Source organism: Cygnus olor, chromosome 7 (genome assembly GCF_009769625.2).
Source record: "Cygnus olor isolate bCygOlo1 chromosome 7, bCygOlo1.pri.v2, whole genome shotgun sequence".
Lineage (NCBI taxonomy): Eukaryota > Metazoa > Chordata > Aves > Anseriformes > Anatidae > Cygnus > Cygnus olor.
In genome coordinates, this window is record NC_049175.1 from 25310632 (window position 1) to 25334518 (window position 23887).

A 23887-nucleotide genomic window follows, 5' to 3' on the forward strand; every position below is an offset into this window, starting at 1 on the left:
GAGATGTCCCAGCCTAGCCCTGGGCGAGGCCAGGAAAAGGATGCACAGCGAGCCGGGTGTCGGACCGGCCGGGAAGGTTATCGGCTGTGTCTGTGACACATCAGGCCACGCCAGTGACACGTTCCTAGCTGCCACCCAGAGCAAATGGGGACACGCCTGGAGAGCAGTTTTGTGACAGCAGCTGGAGCTCTGGGACGTGTCCTCACACCACGGCTGCTGGTGCACCCACCTACCTGCTGGCCTCCACGCTGTGCGACCATATACAGGTTCTCGGGGGATACGGCATGGACCAAACCCACCCCGCGTCCTTCACGTGAAAGCAAACGGCCTTGCTGCCAGCAACACCAAGCCTCACCCCCTGACACCAGAGATCAGGCATATCCAACAGCAAAAGCTATTCCGCTCCGGACAGGGGATAGGCAGTTCTGTAGGATGGATATGCACGGAGCGAGGGGCACTTACAGGCAGCCAGAGCTGAGCACCCCATCAGACCAGCTCATCAGGCCATGCTCATTTCTGCTGCTCAACAGCTGCAAGAAATCAGAGTGCCCTGCTCTGAGGCAGCTCTAGGACCAGGCTGAGAGGTATCAGCACAGGGGCTTCGCGTCTGGACATCCTAAATCAGTTACCCATTGGGATAACATGGAACAAGCCTGGAAGGAAACCCTTCGTCCCTTCTACAAATTCTACTCCTGGCAGCAAAAGTCCATGGGACCAGGACAAAATCCCAAGAAAGAAAAGCACTATTTATATTTCTGCTGAACACTTCGCTTTTCTTTGGTCACTCTGCTGACTTTTCACTTCTTCACCAAACCCTGTTAGAAAAGGCTGGGGGTTTGGGGGGAGGAGAGGGAACGTGATCATTAAGGTCTGGCTTAGCTACTGTAATACAACTAACGTTTGGCTCTGTTAAAAGGACTCCCAGCCAAAGACTTCAAAGCACTTTACAAACATTAATGAACAAACTTTCTCCAGGCGGCTGATTATAGCCCCCATTTTATGGGTAGATATTTCCAGATAACCTCCCTGCCACACCAGCAGTTCCCCGTTCCTCGTTCCGCACCGCAGACTCCCGGCTTGTAATTGCACAAAAAACATCCCCGTACTAAGGCAATGAAACTATTTTGACCTAGGAGCGGGACAGGGTTTGAGATGAGGTTTCTTAACTGCAACAGGCACGACCCTACAGCGCCGATGCTCCCGCAGCCCACAGCACCCCCTGCTCAGCCTCGTACTCCAGGGCTGTTCCCAGGCAAACCTGACATTTTGTAGGGCTTCCTCCAACTCAGAAATGCTTTTTGCCAACTTCTCCCTTTGCACAAGGACACCTAGGGACTACCTTCGTGGAGGACACCACCCTGTAAAGTTCCATCTTCCTTATTCCCAGATCCCAACAGTAACCAAACCTCTGCCAGCTCCTGAAACACCAAATCCCAAATCCCGCCTGCATCTGCAAACAAGATGAGTCAGAGACCAGCACCCTCAGCACAGCACCACAGTAAGTGTCACATACAACTGCAGAAGTTTTGGCAAAGCTGCACAAGCAGTCACCGACACACCAGAAGCTGCAGGGAGACCTGCATTTGTTACAGGGACTGAGGTGTTCCTCACGTGCCATCCCACAACGTATTTTCCTCCCAGAAGTTTTGCCTGGAATACCCACACACCGGCTTTGCTCAGGCAGCAGCAGCACGGCAGTGACCAGGACGAGCCTGGGCTTGGATTTCAAGGCTCCCCAGACCACACAAGGGCCTAAACTCTCTGGGTTGTCAGAAGCCAGAGATTAGCCAGAAAAAATGAACAGCCTGTAGAGTAATTTGCTCCAGGTGAATCAGATACATTTCCTGTAAGACAAAACTTCAATCATTAAGCTCACCTTGGCTCTCCCAAAGCATTTTTTCCTGTTAGCATTTTACTTAGTCCTTTTCTGTATTACTTTCTAATTCCCTCTCATTTGGCATTTTCCTCTCTCACAGGGTTTTTGTGGTTTGTCCGACACCTCTCTCAAAACACCTGGCTGAAGGTAGCAGCTCAGCAAGTTGCACTGGTTTCCTTAGCACACCCTTAAAATAAACAAATGCAGCAAGACCCAGGTGCGGGGCTCTTGTGCTAACTCAGTTTGCAAAAATGCTGCTAAATTGATCAGTACCTGTCCTTAAAATATCTAGGACCCGTCCCATGCAATATCTAGCACCAGCAAGCACTTCAGAAACTGCACCAAACCCACTCGTGCTCCTGCAGGTTTGTGCTTCCCTTCCAAGCACCTCTCTTGGGCCCGGCTGCATTTTAAAGCCTCGTCCAACCCCGAACACCAGCACTGCGGCTTCCTCTTTCCTTGGGAAACTGCATGTGAAACAAACAGGAACACGAGCGCCTGAGAGATCCTTCTCCAACCCAGCGCTCCTCAGGGTCCCTCCCGTCACAAACAGCAAGGGACCCTCGACCCTGTCACACTTCTCTTGGGAACAGGCAGGGAAGAGCAAAGGCTGACCCAACAGCTCAGTGGGGTGGCTTCAGAGAGCTGAGGTTGGAGACACTTAGTGCACAGCTGAAGCCTCAGCTAAGGGAGGGCAGGATGCAAGTTACCGTCCCAGGCACTGCCAAAGGATCCGGCACGCTATAGGAGTTCAAGCCCTCCCTTTCCTGCACGGATCCTACAGAACAGCTCTCCCCTTTTAAATAAAAGCCAAAGGCGGAGAGCAAAGCCCACAGTGTGGAGGGTGTTCCTCAAACGGGGTACCCAGGAGCAAGCGTGTGAAAAGCCGTGGTTTCACAGATCCCCGATATTCTCGCTTTCTGCAACACTTTGCCACTCATCCGCTCAGCAGCGTGGCTCCTCCGCACGTTTTGCTGCCCTGACCGCTCCACCGAAGACTCCTTGATGCTTCCCCCGAGGAAGGGAAAGGGGAAATTACAAGAGACAGCTCTGCAGTGGGAATACTTGTGCTTGCATAAGAAACGAAACAGCTCTGGCTGCAGAAAAGGAGAAACGTGTCGCGACTGCACGCAGGAAGGGAATAAGGTGGGAAGCAAACTCCCAGCCTCCCACTCCACACGCCGCTCCTGCAGAATTATTCAGGTACTCCGGGGAAGAAGCAAAAAGGCCCCAGCGCTCACAAATCGGGCTGAAGCGAGCCTTTCCTATGGCGGGCAGGACTGTGGGCAGTCCGTGGTGGAAGAAACGCCGGCTGATGAGTTTGTTTGTCCTGTGAGCAAAGCCCGGCCCGCCAGCACCACGAGCTGCGGTCCCTTCCAGACACAGCCTGCCCACATCAGAGCCTGCGGGAGCAGAAAGCCAGGAGGGGCGAGGTGGCAGGGAAAGGAGCCCTGACAGAGCCCCGCGTAACCTTTCCACGCTGGCTGGGCGATTTTCTATTTGCACTTAAATGCATTAATGTAAATAAACTCCCCGTAACCCTTGCAGGGCTATTTCGGACGTTTGTGAAAACAACCGTCTCCTCTCATCGCGAGCCAAGGGATGCGAACACAACAGGCACTTCTCATCTCGGTCCCCGCACACTCAATGAAAGTGAAGGATTGTGTTCCCCGCACAAAAGCGGAATTGTGTTTGGGGGCCGGGGGTGTGAACTCCACGCGATTTTCCGCAGTATAAATAATGGAAAGCCGACCGCGATCACGAGCAGCAAAGCAGCAGAAGGGGGGGAACTGTCATTGCCTCAACTCTTTGGACTTGGGTGCTTCAGGGAAGAAAGGGCAAGGAGAAATCCTGCCAAGGAATGTAATTTTCAGACAGAGATTCCAGAAAAAATATCTTGATCTTTGGTTAAAAAAAAAAAAGGAAATACACTGCTCTCCTGTGTTTTATTGTTCCAGCAAACAAAACCTGGAACAAGGTTAACAAACAAGGGGGCTCCTCCCAAGGCTGAGCTTTAAATCCTGCTGGGGAGAGCGAACGGGCTGCGATGGGACCTGCCAACACCGGAGTAACGGAGACAGAGGTGGGACATCACAGGAGGTGTGTGTTTAGCCTTGACCCACTCAGGTGAAGCAAGGCATTCAGCCCAGTTTTACCACCACTCTGCGTAATCCCTTGTATGAGATGTGGGCCAGGGACAAAACCAGCATCCATGGGCCCAACACCAAAATTGTGAGAGCATCGTTCAGAAATTTTGGCAATTTCAGGCAAGTTTTTACATTGCCCTTAGCACCAGTACCTTGCAGGGACTCATGTTTCTAATGCATCTGAATTTTTAACATGAAAAGCAACCAACAGCTAGGAAAATTGGTCTGAATCCTCCTCAGCCGATTTGGGAGAGCTGTTGCATCTCCTCCCTGCGGATGTACCCAGACGAGCCCCCCCATCCTCACAGCCCCAGGTGTCAGCAGGAGGTATAGGATGGAAGTACTGATAACGAGAACTTACACAAACCAAACCTCAAAAAAACAGTTCAAATAATCCTTTTGACTAATTTCACTGCTTTCTTTGCTCGCTGGAGGCCCATAAATGGAGTTTGATATTATTCAAGTATTCCTAAGGATTTTTGCTGGAAGCAAGCTTGCGTAGCCCAAAGGGTGGATGCTGAGTGAGCGCCTGACACTAGTGCACAAGCTAACCTTTCTGTTCCCCGGCAGAATGCCTTTAATCCTTGATAAAGCAGGTTCCCACTCCAGACAGTGAGAATTCATACAGCGGGAAATGTGCTATCCATTACATTTCTGCAGCGCTCCCCTGGGCTTCTTGGTTTGGAAAAATCTGCCCAAGTTAAACTTTTTCTAGATAATTGGTAAAAACCACATACATGGCAAAACGGCCTAGCAAGCAGGTAAAGCAATTTGTTTAAAGCTTCCAAATAATATTCACAGACACTTCTTCAGTTTTTGCCCAGTTCCAGAAATACTATCCCATGAATGTGTGAGCATCTGGTAACATGGCATCACTTCACAGCTGTCAGATCCAAACTGGAGAGGGAAGCTGGTACAGGAGCTCGCATCGCAGCTGCGTTTTCCCCAATCTTTCCCAATGCTTACGAAGCTTTGGGCCAAGAGCCTTCGGCGCAGGTTTCTCTCTCATAGTCATAAAGACAATAAACCTTCTAAAAACCACATCCCACTGGACTCTTACTAAGTGAGAGTTCATCACCGCTGAGCTCCGTCACTCTTCTCGTTTCTGACGTTTCCTCAAGCGTGACAGCTGCCAGAGGAAGCTGCCTCAGCCCTCAGCACTTGCTGGGGCTCCTAACCCCGGCACTTCCCACAGCCGCTGGCTACTACAGAGATGGGGGCTCCTGGGGGAGCTCTGCTTTATGAGCTCTCACTCTCCACCTGAAACGTGAGCCAATTTGTAACTCCACACCCTTATGCACCCTCCCCTCTGAAGCTCCCAGGCTGTCCACCGTGAAGCAGAGCTGGCAGCCGTCGCCACCCCAGCACGATCACACACCTTGGAGAGGGACTCCAGCTCTCCCTGGGCTGACGACATTTACAGGGCACTGTAAATGTGGGATCCAGGCCTCGTGAAACCATGCGGAGCAAAACACAAGCCTTAGCATCACGAGAGGCAGTAATTTCGAAACCATTTCCCACCTCAGAGCACGCCCTGTCCGTGTGCACACTGCAGCTGCACGGCCTGTGGGAGCAGCAGCAGGCTGAAAACCCCCAGCACCGTCGGCCCCAGGGGCACAGGCTCTTCTCTTGACAAGCAAAGTCGACCTGCTGACCACAAGCACACAGTTGAGCAATTCTGATTTATTCCAGTAGGAATCAGTGACACGTCAGTGTACGCGCACACACACTCCATTCTGCAATCCCATGCTGTACCCCTTGCATTTTTACAGTTCATGTTTTCCCTTAAAAGACCACCAGGCTTGATGAAGTGTTTAGCTGCCATGCCAGGAACACACACTGCACACGGGACAACTGGAAGATATCCCCTAAGAAAGGGGAGGCACATCAGTAGGAGACCGTGTGTGTTTAGAAGGACACGGTAAAGAAGTCAACCACCCCTTTGTGACACCCCCAACCTTTCTAAAAACAAACCCTACTCCTTTCTCTAACTAAATATAGAGCCAGTGGCTTAATTAAACTTTGTTTTACTTCTAGGATTGGGAGCCTGACTAAAGAACAGCTCCAAACTGAACGCGAATGACGACCTGCCTTTCACAGCCGAGGCAGTGCTTCACCTGCAGCGCCCAGGGCACCTCGCTGGTTGTGCAGCCCCTCGGAGGGCCTCAGGTTGTCAGAGCACTGCACATGAGGAGATCACAAGGACGGAGGGAAAAAACTCAGCTTCAGAGCAGCCTGCCGCTTGATGTCATGCTCCTGCAAGGCCTTAGAAGTGAACTAGCATTTAATTTGGGGTGGATGAGGTAAAAGCTGCTTGATGGCACAACGAAATGTTTCAATACCGCTGATTCTACGCACAGGATAAAACCACCAGGGAAATAAGTACTTGTCAACTCTAGGGGACTAGCAGCATTTTATGGAGCAATGCCCACCAGCTGCAATGACCCCAAGCAGCAACCAGCAGTCACCGATGCCATGGTGGGATCCAGGATCCTGGGTTTGTGCAGCAAAGACTCCCAATGCTGCAGAGTATGGGTGATATCAGTGTCAGCTTTATGTCCTAACAGCACCCAAGTGCACAAGTACAAGGGGAGGGTCCCCGTAGGCCAGGTCTCTTCCACAACTGCAGGTTATTTGCCGTGTTCTTCGAACGTGGCCTCTGTTGTAGCTGGGCAGGCGCTTTGCCATTTCCCCATCATGGCCCTCATCTCTGTCTGACGTGTACCGTCTCTTTAGAAACAAATACTGGAAACTGAACAGATTGTTTTGCCAAGCAAACATTTAAATAACGATGGAAATAAGAATTATAAACAATTCCATTTATTCACTGAAGACAAAGATACTGCCCCAAGCCAGCTGGTATCCTAAGGCACTGACTAAGCCCCAGAAGGAAAAAAAAATGGCATTTAAATAGCCTTTAATCATCTAAGACAATCATTCCCAGCTCAATAACCACATCAGCTACTAATTTTTTTTCCAAGGGAATTTCAATTCGCCTGTTACCGGCAGGCTTGCCGCTGGGCTGTGTTTCTGAGAGGAGTAGGCAGGGTTCTCCGCTGAGAGCTGAATCAGGCCCAGCCGCTCCGAGAGCTCCAGCAGAGCTGCCAAAAGGCAGGCAGCGCGGCCAGCACTCCCGACTGGTGGCTCACGGCTTCTCCTGGAAATCTGCTTTGCTGCATCACCTGCAGACCTCACCACCGCTGGCCTCTCCACGCGCTGTTTGGGACGGCAGACAAATGGCCCGTGTTTACTCGGGAGAAAGGACGTGCCATTTGTCCCCAGGGAGCCGGTGCTGACCTTTGGGAGCAGACATGTTGACAGAGCCACGCTACGATTTCCTCTGAATTTTCCCAGGCTAGGTTCAGTTTCGATCCTGTTCTTAAGGAAGCTGTCGTCAAACCAACCCGCACATCCCGACTGCTGGAGTAACTACGTCCCTACGGCCTCAAGACTGCCAGGGACGGCCTTGAAGCCAAGCCCTAGGGCTGAACCCTGCGGGTCAGATATAGTGCCAGGCGCCTGGTCCGGAGGAGGATTTCACGGCAGCTCTCAATGCCTGCAGCGGGGCCGAGATGCTGAGGCCCAGCATCCCACACCAAGAGAGTGGGAGCAGGAAAAATGCGATCCTTGAGACCAGACAGACCATCCTGGCCAACGCCAGCATAGCCCAGAGTGGAGGGAGGCCCACGCCTTGACTGCAAAGCCCCGGTGCATTCACAGCACAGCTCGACCCACCCCCCTACCATGCTGTTTCTCCCCACTCCTCCCCTGCCGACCCCACCTTCTCTGCCTGCTTCCATATGCACCCTCAGACGCACACACGTAGCCCACAGGAACACTCCCCGAGCTCGTCAGAGGCTGGGAATCTCTCAAACGTGAACCTCCCACGCGGCGAGAGGGGCAAGCTGCATCACGCACGGGGCCTCGCCAGCAGCCCTCCTTCCCTTCCCCAGCACCCGGAGCTGCTCGCGGGGTGGCACCTCTGGAAGGGATTGCCCTCAGGCACCACGAGGTGAGCCTGCTGCTCCGGGTGCCTGAGAAGCCCTGGCGGTGGCTGGGAGCCTTTTGCGAACTCGGGAACGTGCCTGTCCCATTGCATTCTTACCTACAGTCTGCGTCACTGATAAACTCAGCACATGCTTGAGCTTGTTGATCCGCCGCTCCTACAGAGCTAAAAGCAGGAACGTTATAACAGAAAATACCATATGCCCTACAAAAACAGTCGGTACTGAGTTAGACCGTGCTGGACCACCAGATTTAGTGACTGTGGGTCTCCACTTGGGCAATTAACCCAAACTAACTAATGCTGAGAGTGCAAGCATTTTCACACCAGGGTTACATCAGACATCTGCCCCACAAGCACCCCGTGCCGATTCCCCCGTCGCTCTGCCCCAGGAAGCCGATACCCCGAGGCTGCCAGGTCGTCTTGAATCCCAGTAACCCTGTAAGACACCGAGTGCTCAGACACGTGGTGAAGTTCCACTGGAAATGAGAGTGGATGTTACAATATTTGATACAGCTTGGTGTAACAGAAGAAGGGACGTGGGTGCAGAAGAACACAGTACAGAAGAAGGATCGATAGCAGCAGCATTCAGATGAACGCCAGTCTGAACAAGCAGAGTTACAGACCGCGAGGACTTTTTTATAGTACCGTTTTTGTTTAATGTGCTCTTCAGTGCTCAGTTACTTCATTATAGCACTATAAACAATCAGGATGGCCCTAGCAATAACAAATGAAGCTCTTGATGTTTTATCGTCAGACTGGAAACAACTTACATCTCTTTCCGCTCCCTAATAAAATTCTTGATATTCTTTATTTTTTTTAATGTTCTAATTGGCTGCTAGTGAGTTCCTCTTTCTGCACCACTTTGAAGAAAACCTGCTTAGATCAGCAGACCGCATCAGCCAGATAACTTTTTGCTAACTGATACACAAAGCAAATGCTTGAGCAGCGCCTTGTTTATTTGCCTTTTCAAAATTGTGACATTTCATGTGTCTCCTTGTGGCCAAAACGTCTGTGTGGCTCATTGTGTGCAGAGACTGCGATCTGCCTACCTCACATTCCTGCCGCGGCTCTGGCGGGGACATCGTTCGCCTCTCATACCATCAGAAACACAACGTGGGATTACTGCATGCCACTAAAGGCAGCTGCTGTGCTTTGTCTTGGAGAAAGCTGCACTTTGCAATTGCAAGAAAGGCAATTCCCAGCTTCGCACACAGAGACCCACCATCCTCACGGGAAGGATGGAGAGGCTGGTATCTGAACACAGAGCTGGGCCCCTCTGCTGAGGCTCTTGTCCTGTCCACACTCTGATCCAGCTACCAAGTAACACCGACACAAAAGCAGACTAGAACATTTGGAGTCGCTGGATAAAATGCCGAAGATGCACTGCTGGTGATTTCAGCTAGGACACCAGGCGCTGAAGCAGGGCCACATCTGCCCTGCCCGCTTTGCTGGGGGAGAGGGTTTCTCAGCAGAGAGGGGCAGCACCCAACAGGGGTCACAGCATCTATAAAATGCCCCAGGTGGCACTGAGCAACTGGCAGGGTGAGCTGGGCAGGGGGGAAAAGAGCCACCCTCCACACCCACGCCAGTTGCAAACCCCATTGCTGCTTCCCATCCCAGCGTGGCCACTGGGAGGGTGAGCTGGCTGCATCCCCACCCTTCCTCACCTTATGCTTTAGGAAATTTCTGCATGTCCTCAACTGTAAATCTCCGTCCTGCAAAAGCACTTTCCGGCAGGAAAATCACAGGCCTTACACCTGTAGATGTCTTTTACTGCAGAGTGGAAATGCCAGGCATGATCCCTGCTATCCCAATAAAAGTGTCCTTTCTCAGTTCCTTCAGGGACAGCAGGAGCATTGCCTACCAGGACTACCAGCTCAGGCCAGGATTCTGCTGCCAACACCAGCAAACCCACCAGTGATGGTGGGAAAACTCAGATGGCATCCAGGTAAAATGCCTGAAGGAGCCCCCAGCCTGCCACGAGGCTCAGCACTTGCTGCAGGCTGACGCTCACATCGCTCTCCCCGTGAAGGGCTCCCCTGTTCTGTACTGCAGGCAAGAGCCAAGGACCCAGGTGCAGGGTGCATCCAAAAGTGGCATTTCAAACATTACATTAAGAGGTGGCTCTGACCCCACGCGGTGCTCAGGTGCAAATGCCTCTCTAGGGTGAAGGACAACAAATAATTGGACTTGACAAGCAATTTATCGTACTGCTTTCATCTATGCAGAGCTAATTCAATACTTACAATCCTATTTACTGCAACACTGGCATCCACATGTAGTCTGCTGCCGTGATTTGACCCACATACAGCAGCAGATGTGACTTGGTTGCGCAGTTAAATCAGGGTGTTGCGGCACCATTTAAGCCCACATTTAGAGACCTCCAGACCTCACTGAAGCAGCACAGAACTGACGCTTGGCTCATTGCATTGGATCTGGTTTCTACTTACCACACCTTCACGGGGCAAACTCTAGCTTCAAAATCCCACAATGTGTCCAGATTCACCGCCCTATTACTTATCTCGAAAACCTCCTGACAAAATTCAAGCACATGCACTGCTGAAACAGCACGGCTAAACACTTCCAGGGTTTGAATCCTTGGGACAGAGCAGCCTCTAAGTGCCTCCGGTGCCTAACAGGATTTGCTAGGAAGTATTAAAAAAATAAGAACAGCAACACCACAACAACATACAACAGTATGATACAAGGGCTCTTAAACCTCTGAGCCATTTGTCGCAGAGACAGCCATTCAGGGAAGGGCGGGCTCTTTTTTAAAGAAACCTGAAATTACAGTAGTGAAATTAATTATTTGTATTCCTTTCTCTTTGCCCCTGGCAACCCCCCGGGCTTCCCCATGGGTCCTATCCAGTGTCACTGTCAACATCAGGCATCGCAGCCCTGATTAAGCCATTACAAGTCAGCCCTTGTTCCTCCACTTCACTCGAGAGCAAAGGAGGCACGTGCAGGCTTCGGAAGCCCTGAAACGCGGCTCTGTCGCGAGCACACTGGGATGAGAGGACCTGCAGCCTCCAGCTGTTTTAGATACGAGTGGTGCTTGTGAACCGGCTGAGCATTACTCACTGGGTCTTTGCCTGGGTTTTGTGCTGGAAGGGCCTCGTCAGAAGAGTGACACTACCCACGTAGATTGGTTATGCTAAGGCAACGTTGCCGTGCCTGGTAGCAGGTTGCAAAACCCAGGTCCAGCCAGTCCCACAGTGCTAGGTCACAAGCTCAGGCTTCCACCCAAAAGCTAGAAATCACAGGTCAGCCCCTTACCTGGAGCAAAGGGAGGGGGATCTGAGGAGACTGCCTTCATCATCAACAAGCTGGTGGCACCTCCAGCACCAATGACGTGGTCTGTGGCCAAGAGCCAGGTTCAGCCCCTCAACAGTTTGGGGAATGGGGCCTGGTACTTCCATTGCTGGGCTCCAATTTTCATCATGAAAAGCTCTGATCCGGGTTTTCCATTGCAAAAATCCCTCTCCTATTCAGGGTACCGTAATACAACTGGGTACTGCTGTTTGCAAGGCAAGATGTGGCCCAGCACAGATCCCCACTACAAACCAGTCGCAGTTCAGACAGCAAACGTGGGGAATCCTCCACTGCTACACCCTGACACTGCTGCTCCGCAACACCAGGAGGATTTTAACACTTAAACATGGGCAATTGCAAGCGGCTGCAGCAGGGGCTGCCCAGCTCCTACCTGAGGCTTTCGGTGCTTCCCCCCATGCTGTGGTAAAGCAGCATCCGCCGCTGAGCAAGAATCACTGCACATCAAGCCAGGGGTTCCTCAAAATGCAAGGGTTTCCCAACGTGCCCTGATCTGTCATTTATTCCCCTAACTCCCACTGCAGACTTGCAAATTAGAATCATGAATACGAGTTGCAATTCAAGATCCACAGCCCATTTTTTCCCTGCCTCACCTACAAGATGCTCTGGCAGCATCCGGAGCCCAGAAAAATTTAACAACAAGAAAAAGAAAAAAGAAAAAAGAAGAATCACCTCTGGGAGTTTCAAAGCACTTTATGGCAGCATGAGCACAAAGGTCCTTGTCCCCATATTACAGCTAGGAAACTGAGGCACGGACAGGCATGGCGACATGCTTACGGAGACACGACAAGAGCTGGAAACCCCAGGTGAGGGCCTTGGGAACTCGCAGCGCCTCACAGCACGAGCTAAAGAGGCTGTTGCAGAGGGCTGGTGCTGCTCAGGCACTGGTGGCCCCGACAGGGATCCCTGGGAGAGAAAAGGGTTAAGGGAGGGAATTTTGCTACTTTCTTGTCGTATTTTCTCGTGGGGGGAGAAGCGTTGTGCAAGCGGGAGTTTTCCACTGGCGCTAGGCCCCCTTGCACTTATCAATGGGACCTTTCAGGGCTCACTCCCTGATTGAGACATCATTTCCTGTCCAACACACTAACCCCATTGATAACTCCACGCCTGATGGGAACTTTTCAAACCTACCAGGAAAGGCCAGGAGACCCAGAAGAACATACGCATGAAAACAGAACTGGGGCGAAAAGAAAAAGAAGAGAGAAAGAAACGGTTTGGGGCACAAGCCACGCTGACAACAAATGGTTGTGATTACAGAGCGGAGCATCTTTAGGAAGCACATCAGAGACGGAGAAGCCATTGCACAAATCATTCGTAGCAGTGGGACTGACAGGCCTAGTGCTTCAGGCTAGAAAGAAGTGGAAAGGGGCTTAAGAACGTCCCTTTTTTCTCTTCCAGTCACACAGCAATCGTGGACATCAAGACTGGCTATAAAAATTGTCCAGTCTTCCACTGCAAAAGCCAGAAGAATGTAACCAGTACGGCTTTCAAAAGTGGCTGGAGACTTCAGATGTCCAAGTACAACAAGCAATGTGAAAAGGGGGAGCAATGATGAAACTCTCACTCTTTAAGGTATCTCCGACCAGGCACTCAAGGGAGGACCCATTTCTTCTCTAAGTTATCCCAGCAAATTGGCTGGCTGTTATTTCCCAGGCCACAGCCCAGCCAGCTGTGCATGTCCTTAACGCTGGCTGTGAGGACTCATTTGATATTCTGAACACAGCCCAGTTCCAACCACAAGCTGCAGCCCCAGATCAGCATTTTCCCCAAAGTTCAGGAGTCTGTTAATCCTCAGTTTTTGCTTTCACTTGTTCCCAAGCAGAGGTTTTATAACCCCAGGCAATTATAGTCCTGCTGCCTGGAAAGGTACAGACACAATGGATCTGGATTATGGCTAAAGAGGACAGCAGCCAGAAAGCTCTCCCAAGTTGTACAGGTGCTTGGCAGCAGCACTAGAAACGAAGCAACTGATGCCCACACTGAAACTTTGTAATTTAGACTTTCTAGTTTCCTGGCTTCAGACTTTACCCAGCATCAATCCAGCAAGAAAGCTTTCGATGAAACCTAAATACAAAGGCATGGGATAAAGCAACAGAGCCAGAGTGGGTATTTAAAACCAATCAGCAGGAACCAGGACGCTGGCTGGCTGGGGAGGTGGTTAGAAGGAGGGACAGAAGGTTTCCACTGCCATCCCCACTACTAAATTGCTGTGGGAGCGTGCAAAAGCTCTGTTCTTTTCAGCAATTTAGGGAAGTAGTTTCTGGGCGCCCAAGATGTAGCTCCCTCTCAAAGCACATCTCAAGTATTTAAAATTAGATTCCCTCTTCAATAGGAACCATTCATGAAAATGTCAGCTTCAAATGTCTTTACAGTGCAAGTTACTCATTGTGAGCATACCACCCACTTCTCTCATACCCTACAAGGACAGAGTCTGAAAAGTTTCAGGATCGTGACATGTAACAGACCAAACAAGCACAAAGCCTTATTTAAACGTAGATCATCCCAGCTGGAGACACGACTGGGAGTATGAGCAGAAATAACGTTTTGTGTAAGAAAAGACAGACTTACCTGCAGATCAAAGAACTTGCTGTATCTCCGGTAGATGATCTGGGAAGTCAGGTCGGACCATGTTACGTTGATTATATAGACCTGGTCAGAGAAAAGAAAGCACAGGTCAACACGGGCTCTGAAGCACAGGGTATGTCCAAAGGCTGGACAGGCAGCACAGGTATATTCGGCATTTCTCTGGCTCCTCCTGCTCACAATGAAGAATATAATCCAAGGTGCAGGACTAGCTGAAATTAAAGGTGTTGCGCTGTCGCAGCTTTCAGCAGAGGTCTCAGGAGAGCCAACGGTGGTTTCCCACCCCTCCTCATCACCAGCTCCCATGGATTTTGCTCCCCCTGGGATTAAAGCTTTGTGATGGCATGTTTTCTGGTCTCTGGTTGCACACCCTGCCCTCTGCCTGTCTGGAGGAGCCCAGGACCTGCTGCACGTGCAGCCACGAGAGCTCGTCCTGTCCTTAGGCAACATCCTAAGGGGCTACTGGTCTCCTGCACCGTGCTCCAGGTTTTCCTTCTACATGGAGATGTGACCTTGGCCCTTTCAAGCAACACACGGCTCTCGTTTAACAAGGATATTCAAAGGGAACTCAGCTCTGGGGGCTGTGGGATTGCAGCTCTGTAAAACACAGCCAGTGACACGCACCTGTACGTGCACTACGACAGCTCAGCCCAGCACCTCTGGTACCTATCAGACTGATTCAAAGGTGATGTGAAGTAGGTGAGGGCGAGACGGTTTTCTAACATTTGTGGAAGCAACAACACAAGCCCAGAACAAGCCCAAGGTTTCCCTTGCCCAGCCCCATTACACATCCTGAACAATCACCTTACAGAAACACTGTTTTGCCAGAAGACACGATGAAAAATGATTCACAAGTGCGCGCACATACAGACACATATTGCACACAAATATTTCCTTTTGACCCTAGTGCCTCCAAAACGTTTTTAAAAAGGGGAAAAAAACCAAGCCAAGTTCTGGTCTCAGATACACCGGCCTTCAAGCCCAATGTTGGTCCTGCCGCCTTGTTGACAGATACATGAGACACAACAAGACCTGAGCTGACACAGGTCACTAAAGGTGACCACACGACTCCAACATAATGGAAATCACAGTTAGGGCAGCTCCTGAGTCTTTAAAGCACTTTCCAGGTTTCGCATATGGAGCGAGATAAGGATCTGGCAGAGGAAACAGGAAAGCATCCCTCCTCCCTCAGCCCCTGCCTGCAGCAGGAGCTCTGCCCTTTGCCTGCAGGGATGGGGGACGGACAAGCATCACCCTCTTCTCCAGGACACCAACCCATCTGCCAAGGTGCAGATGCTGGGTTATTGCTTTTAAAGATAAGAGGTATTGCATGAAAAGCCCCAGAGGGGTGTTGAAGACGAGGCTGAAAAACACTTTTCCAAGGACCACTAAGAGGTTTTTCCCCCCTTCTTTCCTGCTAAGAGAGAGGTATCATCTGATGCCCTGGAAGCACAGAGGTCCTGCAGCCTCACTTCTTGTTACGACCTCTCTGCTTGTTATGACCATGTTCAGTCCCCAAGGCCCTGCCTCCCACAGCCCACTTCCATGGTATTTGAGAGCTGGACACGCTGTTAAGGAGATCTGGGGCCTTTTATAGAGCACCGATGGTAAGGAGCCTGAATCTGACTGAATTGTCGTATCCAACCCATCTGCTGCTCCCAAGAGAGCACAGCTCTCAGAAAATCCAGGCTATTCACCCGCTCTGCTTCACATTTCTCCTGGAAAACCAAGCCGAGTGGCCTTGCTCCCACAGTACCCACAGACACAACGGTGACAACTGCACGGTTTCACGAGGGGCAATAAGACCGAGTGACACGAGCATTTCAGGCGCCCTTTAAACATCTTACCCGCACAGACAACCCGCAGGGGTCAGGCCCTGGGACGGAAGCTGTTGTTGCCAATTTTCAGACCAGCCGCACTGCCCTGCAGAATATTTTTCCATGTGTTTGTTGTGAAAAAAAAAAAAAGTTTGTAGCTTCACTCTGGGCTAATTCACAACACAAATATTTCTGCTCCTTTGCTATCCAACAGCTACTTTCAGATGGAAAACCCATTCGATTAAAACCAGATCATGACAGATGGGAGCTGACTGGGATCCAAAAGCAACTTCAGATGCTGTAATTCTGGCCCCGGGTTCTCACAAAGGGGATAAGACAGGGATAGGAGGAACACATTTCACATCTAAACGATGTTTATAACTTTTTAATTACGCGTCCTTTCTCCAGAACTTTGCAAGAAAAATACGCCACAGCCATCCAAGCTTTTTGAGTTTCACAGCACTTCGAGCTTCCCCACACTACTCTTCAGGAACCCCCCCAAAAAAATGAGTCCCCAAAATTTGCTAATAGCCTGCAAGTCTGCTCAACTCCGATCCTGTCTGGACAGAAGTGAATCCTGCTGCAAGAGGTCAGCATCGCTCAGGGTGCAGTAAGTGGCACAACACTTCCATCATGCGAGAGGGCTGAAGCTCCATGTGCAAGGGGATTTCGGGGCCAGCCGAGGCAGCAGACAAGGTTGGATGCCTTCAGTGCAGGAACAGGCAGACGTGGTGCCATCTCTGACATCCAGGCTCTGCAGAAAGGAAACTGCCACTGCCTTCAGCCAAGCCAGGATTTTGCTGCATGTTTAAAACAAAAATTAAATCTCTTTGAGCCTTAGGTCTCTTCACACTCAGCAAGAGATGAACTGGGTAGTGTACAGATGCATTGACTTCTCTTTCATCAGAGCAGCAGCAAGGAAAGCCTTTAATGGTAACGTGGAGCTCTGTTAAGCTAAAAATGCACGGGCTCAAAATCTGCGACAGGACACAGGTGCAAAAATCTGAAATGGCGATTGATTTTCTTCCTTATTTGCATAAATCAAATTGCTTCTGGAAAGCCATTTGAAATAACTGCTTGGGCTCAGAAGAGATCATTAAAATGCCAGATTTTAAAAGCAAGGTCCAAGGGTTTCAAAAGCCTTAGATATCATATTTCCCTCCTTCAGAGATCAGAGTTTGATGGTTATTCGCTTCTGCTGCCTTACCCAGACCCATAACCTTTTCACGAGCAGCAAACATTACATCAGCTTACCTCATCATATTTTTTTGCTCAGATCTTAAAATGGGTCGCTGTGAAAGTGATTAACGGTATCCCGGGGGAGAAGGAGAAAAGCAGTCCCATGGGAGCCCGAGGTCACGCAAATGCACGGGATGAGGAGGCAGAGGAAATACCAGATAAACACAGAGAGTCGGCCCACGCTCGAATGCCCAGCATCACCCTTGCTGCTGCCTGCAGAGCCAAGAGAGGGCTTTCTGTGGCATTTGGTGGCTCCCCAAAACAGAGCCACCCGAGCCACTGTTTTGGCACGTATCCCAGCCACAGGGCAGAGAGCTGCAGAAGGACCCGGAGGCGAGATCTCCCTGATGGGAGGCACCTGTGACAAAGCAGAGACCTTCCCCAGTGCTGTCAGGTGTAATCCTGGTCCTTGGCACTTTGCTCCTACCCATGGGAGAGCCAAGAGCAAGCTCTTCCAAGGAAGTACGGTGCACCGAGCTACGCTTTAATCAGGGTTGTAAATTGTGAATTACTACAATAAATAATTACTTAAGTTAAAAAGATCTGCTTTACACATTTATGACCTTCAAGGGGTCAAAACACTGCCAATGTTCACATGTTTTGCCCCCAAAATCCTTTAAAAAAGTCCTTAACAATAAATAATTGAAGTACAAGTAGCAAACAACTCACTACGCAGTCACTGGACACCCCAGCTACGAAGAAATTCTAATTTTCATTTCACACGTCCAAGTCTTTTTTCAGTCTATGTGTTTTAAAATAAATCCTTCCTCAAGGAAACAAGCAGCAGGCCTGTACAAACCGGAGAATATTAATCAGGAACTGTGCTTGATAAGCAGCTCTTAATATTCATGCTGCATGAAAGAAGGTGCAGGATGTCAAGGGGATTTTATCAGCTGCTAATTATTGTTTAATTCTAGCTCTGGGAAACTTCCATTTGATCCACCACAGAGCAGAAAATTTATTGCCAACTGAAGTTATAGCTCTCCCTTCACTACCTACACAAAGCAACGAGAAGAGAGGACTTCCTACTACAAAAAACATTAATTCAACTGTCATTGGGCATGACTTTATCACTGAATGTCTCGTTTTCAATGGAGAATAACGAGTCCCAGCTGGCACAAACCCTAGAGGTACAGAATTCAGGTTGCTCTCATGTGACTGGTTTTTCAATTGGCCTTTTAGAGGACAATGTTTTGTTTTCTACAGCTGATCTGGAGTGGAAGATAAATGCCTGAAACAAGCAGTATGATGAGGCCAAGATAAAAATCTCTACAAATACACAAGCTAGTGGCAAAGACAAGATTCCAGAGCAGAGACTAGAAACATGCCTATAGCCATAACAGAGGGCACTGCTAATCTTTAATAAGTAATTACAGTAAATACTAGCTTTTAAGAAAGTTTTATGAATGCAAAAAACAACAATATGGTGCAATTTGTATGCAGATATCACCACGATAGCGCCTTTTATCCTGGAGAACATCAGCACCTTCAAAAGCCTTGTATTAAAGCATTGGATGTTTGTCTTCCAGTGAGTCATGACCAAGCTGGAAGAGAGACTCCTTTTCCCCTGTATTCAGATGTTGTTGCTGTCTGTGAGCTGGAAATTTCCCACCGGCAGAGCTCAGCTGGCGGAGCACAGCATGTGAACACTCCCCGGTCCGCTTCAGCTCCAAGCGAGCTTTCCGTACCCACGAGGCTGAAGGAGCAAGGCTACTCGCCCCTCAGGGCATCGCGGCTGATTTTAGGAATCTTCCGTCACCTCACAGGACATGGGCACCAGGGCTTCCCCACATGGACGCTCAGGGTGGGGGTCCCCAGTTCCTGCCCTATACAAAAGCCAGTTTGGCAGCAGGGACAGCAAAAAGCCCAGGGCTATGCACATGGATCACAGCAGCCTCCCGCACAAGCCACCTCGGCCTGGGCCGCATTCAGGCCTTTGGAAAGTTCACATTTGACTCCGGATGCAGCGAGCACAGCTCAGGCTCCTTGCCCAGCCCCGCTAGCATCTGAGAGGCCCTGAAAAGCCCCACAAGACCTGGGCAATTCGCACAGAGATAAAGTCACCCACAGCGAACCCACTACCGGGGCCCTGCCGCGATGTCACCTTTCAGCACAACGTCCTCCGGGGGACCACAACTCAGCCGGGCGAGGGCCGAGGAAGGGCTATTTTCAAACCCAGTCCAGTGCTGTTCTCACCCCGGGAATTTGAAGAGTGAGCTGAGAAACAGAGACACGGGACTCAGCAGAAACACAAAACGCAGGCAGCTCCGAAGGAGAAGTCCTGTCACGGGCTGGCTGTGCCGGTGGCAGGGCGCTGTGCAGCACGGGGGCCGGCGCAGGTGCGGGGCGTCTGGCTGCCTCATGAAGCAGATGTGGTTTCACAGCCATCCCTCTGCAGGGCTCGCGTTTCCATTACCAACACGGGAAGTGTAACTGAGAACAAGCCAAAAATCGACCCACGGGTCTAGCGGACAAGTGTTGCACGTACCTAAGTTTTGGAAGCAAAGCAGAGCTGCAGGGTGCTTGGAAGGAAGGGATTAGACAGCCCTGGCAATCACCAGGTCTTGTCTGCGGGCAGCCACCACACAGGAAATTTATCCAGGACACAGCAATTGCAGTTTGAATCACAATTTGCAAGCTAATTACAGTCTAATTAAACGTGTGGAGAGAAAGAAAAAAAAGGGGGGGATAGGAGCATTTTCCTTCATCCACTATCTTCTCCTGAGGGTCTTGTTTCAGCTGTGAAAGGCAACACAACAGGATTAACGCTGCTTGCCTTTCTAGCCATAACACATCAAATCTACTCCATGTACAAGGAAAATAAACTCACTGCTAGCTCTGAACCCAGCCACACACCGAGCATCAAGCTGGCTCCTTTCTAGTTCAGAAAACGCCACCACTGTTGCATTCACGTACATGGGCACAGACCTTCCTCCTGGCAGAGATTTAACCAGGATGAAATCCTGTTTTCTTTCCCAAATCCTTCTACCTAAACACAAACAAGAACAGCAAACAACTGCCTCAAGCCAGCCAGAAGACAACCCTGGGAAGGCAGGAAGAGGAGCTCATTTCAGTACGGAGGCACCTGGCTACAGGTTGTTTTTGTTTTATTTTGTTGTTGTTGTTTTTTGTTTTCCTAGCTTCATGTGTATGTACCAGAAGAGTAACAGGGTTGTGTCTGAACAACAAACCCAGCTCACTGTGTACACACAGGCAGAGCAATACAATACTTAGTAGCTTCCATATTTTTCTCATTAATGGATGAGTTTTCAAAGTTCACGGTTCAAACTTCTCTTTAGTCTCATCTTTACATTTCAGGGTGTCAACTTGGTTTTTTTGTGGTTTGGTTTTTTTTTTGGCTTTTGCCAATTTGGATTCTTAAGCACCGACTTCCCCAGGCCTCCACAGCATCTTCCTGCTAACAAGATGCTAAACAAGCCCACATAATCAGAGCCCTAAGCCAAAGGGGTAAAACTCTCCATTGTATTTCTTTGCTTGGTCATTTGCACAGCCATGAGAGGCATAAGAAGGTAAAATGTGGAATTGGTGCTCACAACCAGTGAGAAGAACCTGGCCAGGGAGCTGCAGAACTGGAACTGCTCGGAGCTCTGCGGCTCACTGACAAGCCACTTCTGAGCCTCTTGCCGGGCTTGTCCGATTGCTCCATTTAACTTCACCCTCAAGTGTGTTACAGCAGAATATGATGTGCCTAGTTCTTACTGGCATGCACCATCTGTGTTGCTTTAGCAGGGCTTTGTCTTTTAACTGATAGCCTGGGTTGCATAAGACTAGTCAAGGCTCCTGTCTTTTCTATAATACATCCAGTAACTGGAGCTTATGGAAGGGGAGTAAGAAATAGGACTAGTAAGACCCATTGCTTCCCTGGTTATCGCCTCCCAGCTTCAGGAAGCAGAACAGCAGCTTCTCTGCAAGGAAACGGCAGACAAGGGAAGAGGAAAACACCCTCCCATTAGACCTACACACTTGGATGAGGGAGACAAAGCATCTGTGCGGACTCATTTCTGCCTCCAACCCATTTTTGTCCACCTCCATTTACTTTCCATGTGCGGTGGAGCTATTTGTGAAGCAAAGTAACTGCAGAACTGAGCTTCTGACATTCAAAAGTTGATAGACCATCAGAAAACACAATACTTAAACCTACAGAATAGTGGAGTGACAACCATAAAACGGAAATAAGAGCACTCAGGCTCTCTGTGAAACCTGGGTCACTTGTGGCCTTCTCAAATACCCTACCCGGGTCTGAAAGAGGCTCTCTAAGGCAAGCAAACAAAAATACATCCAACTGCATTTGAAGGTAAAAAGTTTTCATTACATCTCAGATCTGGATCCCAGGAGAATTATAAACTACTTTAATTCAGTGCTTGTGTCTTTCTTCCCAGCAGGTGATCCCTGCTTCGTGAGGACCCCAAAACATGAGAGTTGTCTGGTAAAAGAAGAGAAACTCCTTTTAAAAAAAAAGAAAGATTTGGGAAAAGCAACAATCAGACAAAATGGACACTTCTATTTGGATTTCAAGTCCTTGAAGTAAATTTAACTGAAAGATTTTCCATTCATCTCATTAAATTGGTTTGAGAAACTGATTGGTAGTTGAACTTGTTCTGAAAAGAAACACAGACTAACCCACTGGAGCCAAAACGATTGTCATTGAGTTTCCTGGGGCCAGGGACACAGGAATAGCTTGGGCAAATGAGAACTAACAAGAACCTGCTTGCTATGGATGTAAATGCATCAAAACCAAGGTGACACATATAGAGAACATACAGTCTGGAAACCACCGTTTCCCAGATCTAACACATCTTTGCACGGAGTTATCCCCGTGGGAAACCTCTCCGGACACCTTTCCTTCTGCTTTGAGAAGGAGGGCCATTTGCCTTGTCCCAGCAGAACCGTACTGAAGCTTGTTCTCAACTCTGGAGCAGTGCTAGAGCACCCACAGCTCGTGGCTGCCCAACGACAGAGCACCCCTTGACATTGCTGGCCCTGTTTCATGTACCAGCACAGAGCAGGCTCGCACAGTGTAAGTACACAACCTTAATTAGTCAAATCACAAAACCTCCCTGCAGTCAGCCTTGTAATTGGAAAGAGGCTTTCCTAAAACCCAACCTTCCTTTTGGCTTCCTGCGTCAGGGATTCCTGCACTGCACCAACACTTGCATGTAGTTTATATTAGCATGCAAATCTTCCGGCTTTGATTTGTAACCTTACATATGACCCCCAGATGTAGTGCTGGAAAAGCAAAGCAAGGGCCTGGGAAAGGGAGCAAAACTGCTTCAGGCCCTTCCAGAACAATGACAAAGCTCTGGGACATTCTTAGTCCAAATAATGGAAATTCTCCTGGGATTTTGCCATAGAATACTGGGATTTTTTTTTCCTTCTCATTTTGAGTAGAGGGAAACAAGTCCATGTAAACCAAGAGACCCTTGGACTCAAAAAGCCAGACCTGAGGGGCACAGAACTTGAAGTGTGACCTACCATCCATGAAAAAACTACTCTGAAAACCTCTTCTAATTTCCATAGTTTGCACAACTACAGCTTTCGTGCATGACTGGAGGATAAAACTTGAGGTCAAATCACGTGGACCAACCAGCAGAGCATCACTGAGCAGTCAGCCCCATGCTCTGACAGAAGAGTATTTGCATTTTATTTGCAAAATGCTAAAAGAGTGAAAAATGGACTTATCCTCACATTGTAAACACCATTCAACAAGCGTGCAATGCATGCAGATCTCTGATTATACTGTCTGCATACCATACGTGTGCAGCACTGAATGCACTTCTCTGCAGGACACTACTGACAACGTGCAACAAAATCTAAAAGAAGGGAATAATACTCCACAAGCACAGAAAAACACAGTGCTGAAGTCACTGGGAAGAATTTCTTTCATTGCAGCGCCCTTTGATTTCAGGCTTAGGTGAAATCCAAGCTTCTTGCAGAGAGAACTGTGAAAGAACATGGTTTTGTGTCCTAGTTTTGCAAACACCACCTGAATTTCACTGTGAAATACTACAGAAAAGGCAAAGGTGGAGAGCCATCCTTATTTTCCCCCATACTTTTGGCCAAGCCAGGAAAACTGATGCAAGAGTCCTGTGCAGGACAGATTCCCAACAGTGGGGGCACAGCACCAAATTAACCACAAAACTACCTTCTTCCTGTGGAACTCGAGGGTTGTCAGGAAGACGCTGCCAAATCCTCACACCCTCAGCCCTTCTGCCGTTTTGCTAAGTTGAACCATTGTCTCTGCCCTTTCCTTTCCCCCTCCTCTTCTCACAACCAGCCTCATTTTCCCTCCTTTTCCCACGCTTGGCTTCCTGCCTTCTGCCTCTCCCACCCCAGACGGGCAGGACTATCGCAGACAGCCCCAGCACATCCCACTCCAAGCCTGCAGTTTGCAGCTGGGCCACACACACGCAGACGCACCCAGCCTTCCCCACAGGTTTTCCAGGTGGTGCTGATTCACCACTCCAGGCTGTGGGGTCTGTGGGGGTGTAAACTTTGCACAGCAGGTCAGGGATGCAGAGGATGCGTGAAGGCTTCCAGGCATCACCGCTCCACGGGGCACAACCCCTTGGAAACCTGCAGATATAGGAACCCTATGGCAGGAAAATACATTTCACTGAGGGGCACCGGGATCCCTGCTTGACAGGACAGTCATGCTGCCTAACTCCGTGTTCCCAGACGAAGGATTCAGCAGATTTGGCTGCCCCCTGGGCTGGGATTTGCCCCTCGCTCGGCTTCCCTCCTGCTCTGAGGCATGCTGCCGGTTGGTAACGCGCTCTCTGTCAGGGGTGATGGTGACAGCAACCACACGAATTCCTTCTCGTTTACCTATCACAACCCGGCCACAAGCCACACATACCCTGGGAGTTAC

General features: G+C 49.7%; 1 protein-coding gene and 1 long non-coding RNA gene across 4 annotated transcripts in view; one reads left to right on the forward strand and one right to left on the reverse strand.

The window, feature by feature from the left end:
• SH3PXD2A (SH3 and PX domains 2A) overlaps positions 1-23887 on the reverse strand; it is a 252560-nt gene that overhangs the window by 198303 nt on the left and 30370 nt on the right. For all 3 annotated transcript variants that reach the window (XM_040564093.1, XM_040564090.1, XM_040564091.1), the window contains exon 2: positions 13928-14008. In XM_040564093.1, the coding sequence (XP_040420027.1) occupies positions 13928-14008 (81 nt within the window). The remainder of the gene's footprint in view (positions 1-13927; positions 14009-23887) is intronic.
• LOC121073311 lies at positions 141-2205 on the forward strand. The gene is made up of 3 exons (XR_005821613.1): positions 141-266; positions 1176-1498; positions 1977-2205. It is a non-coding gene; the product is annotated as an uncharacterized LOC121073311 (long non-coding RNA).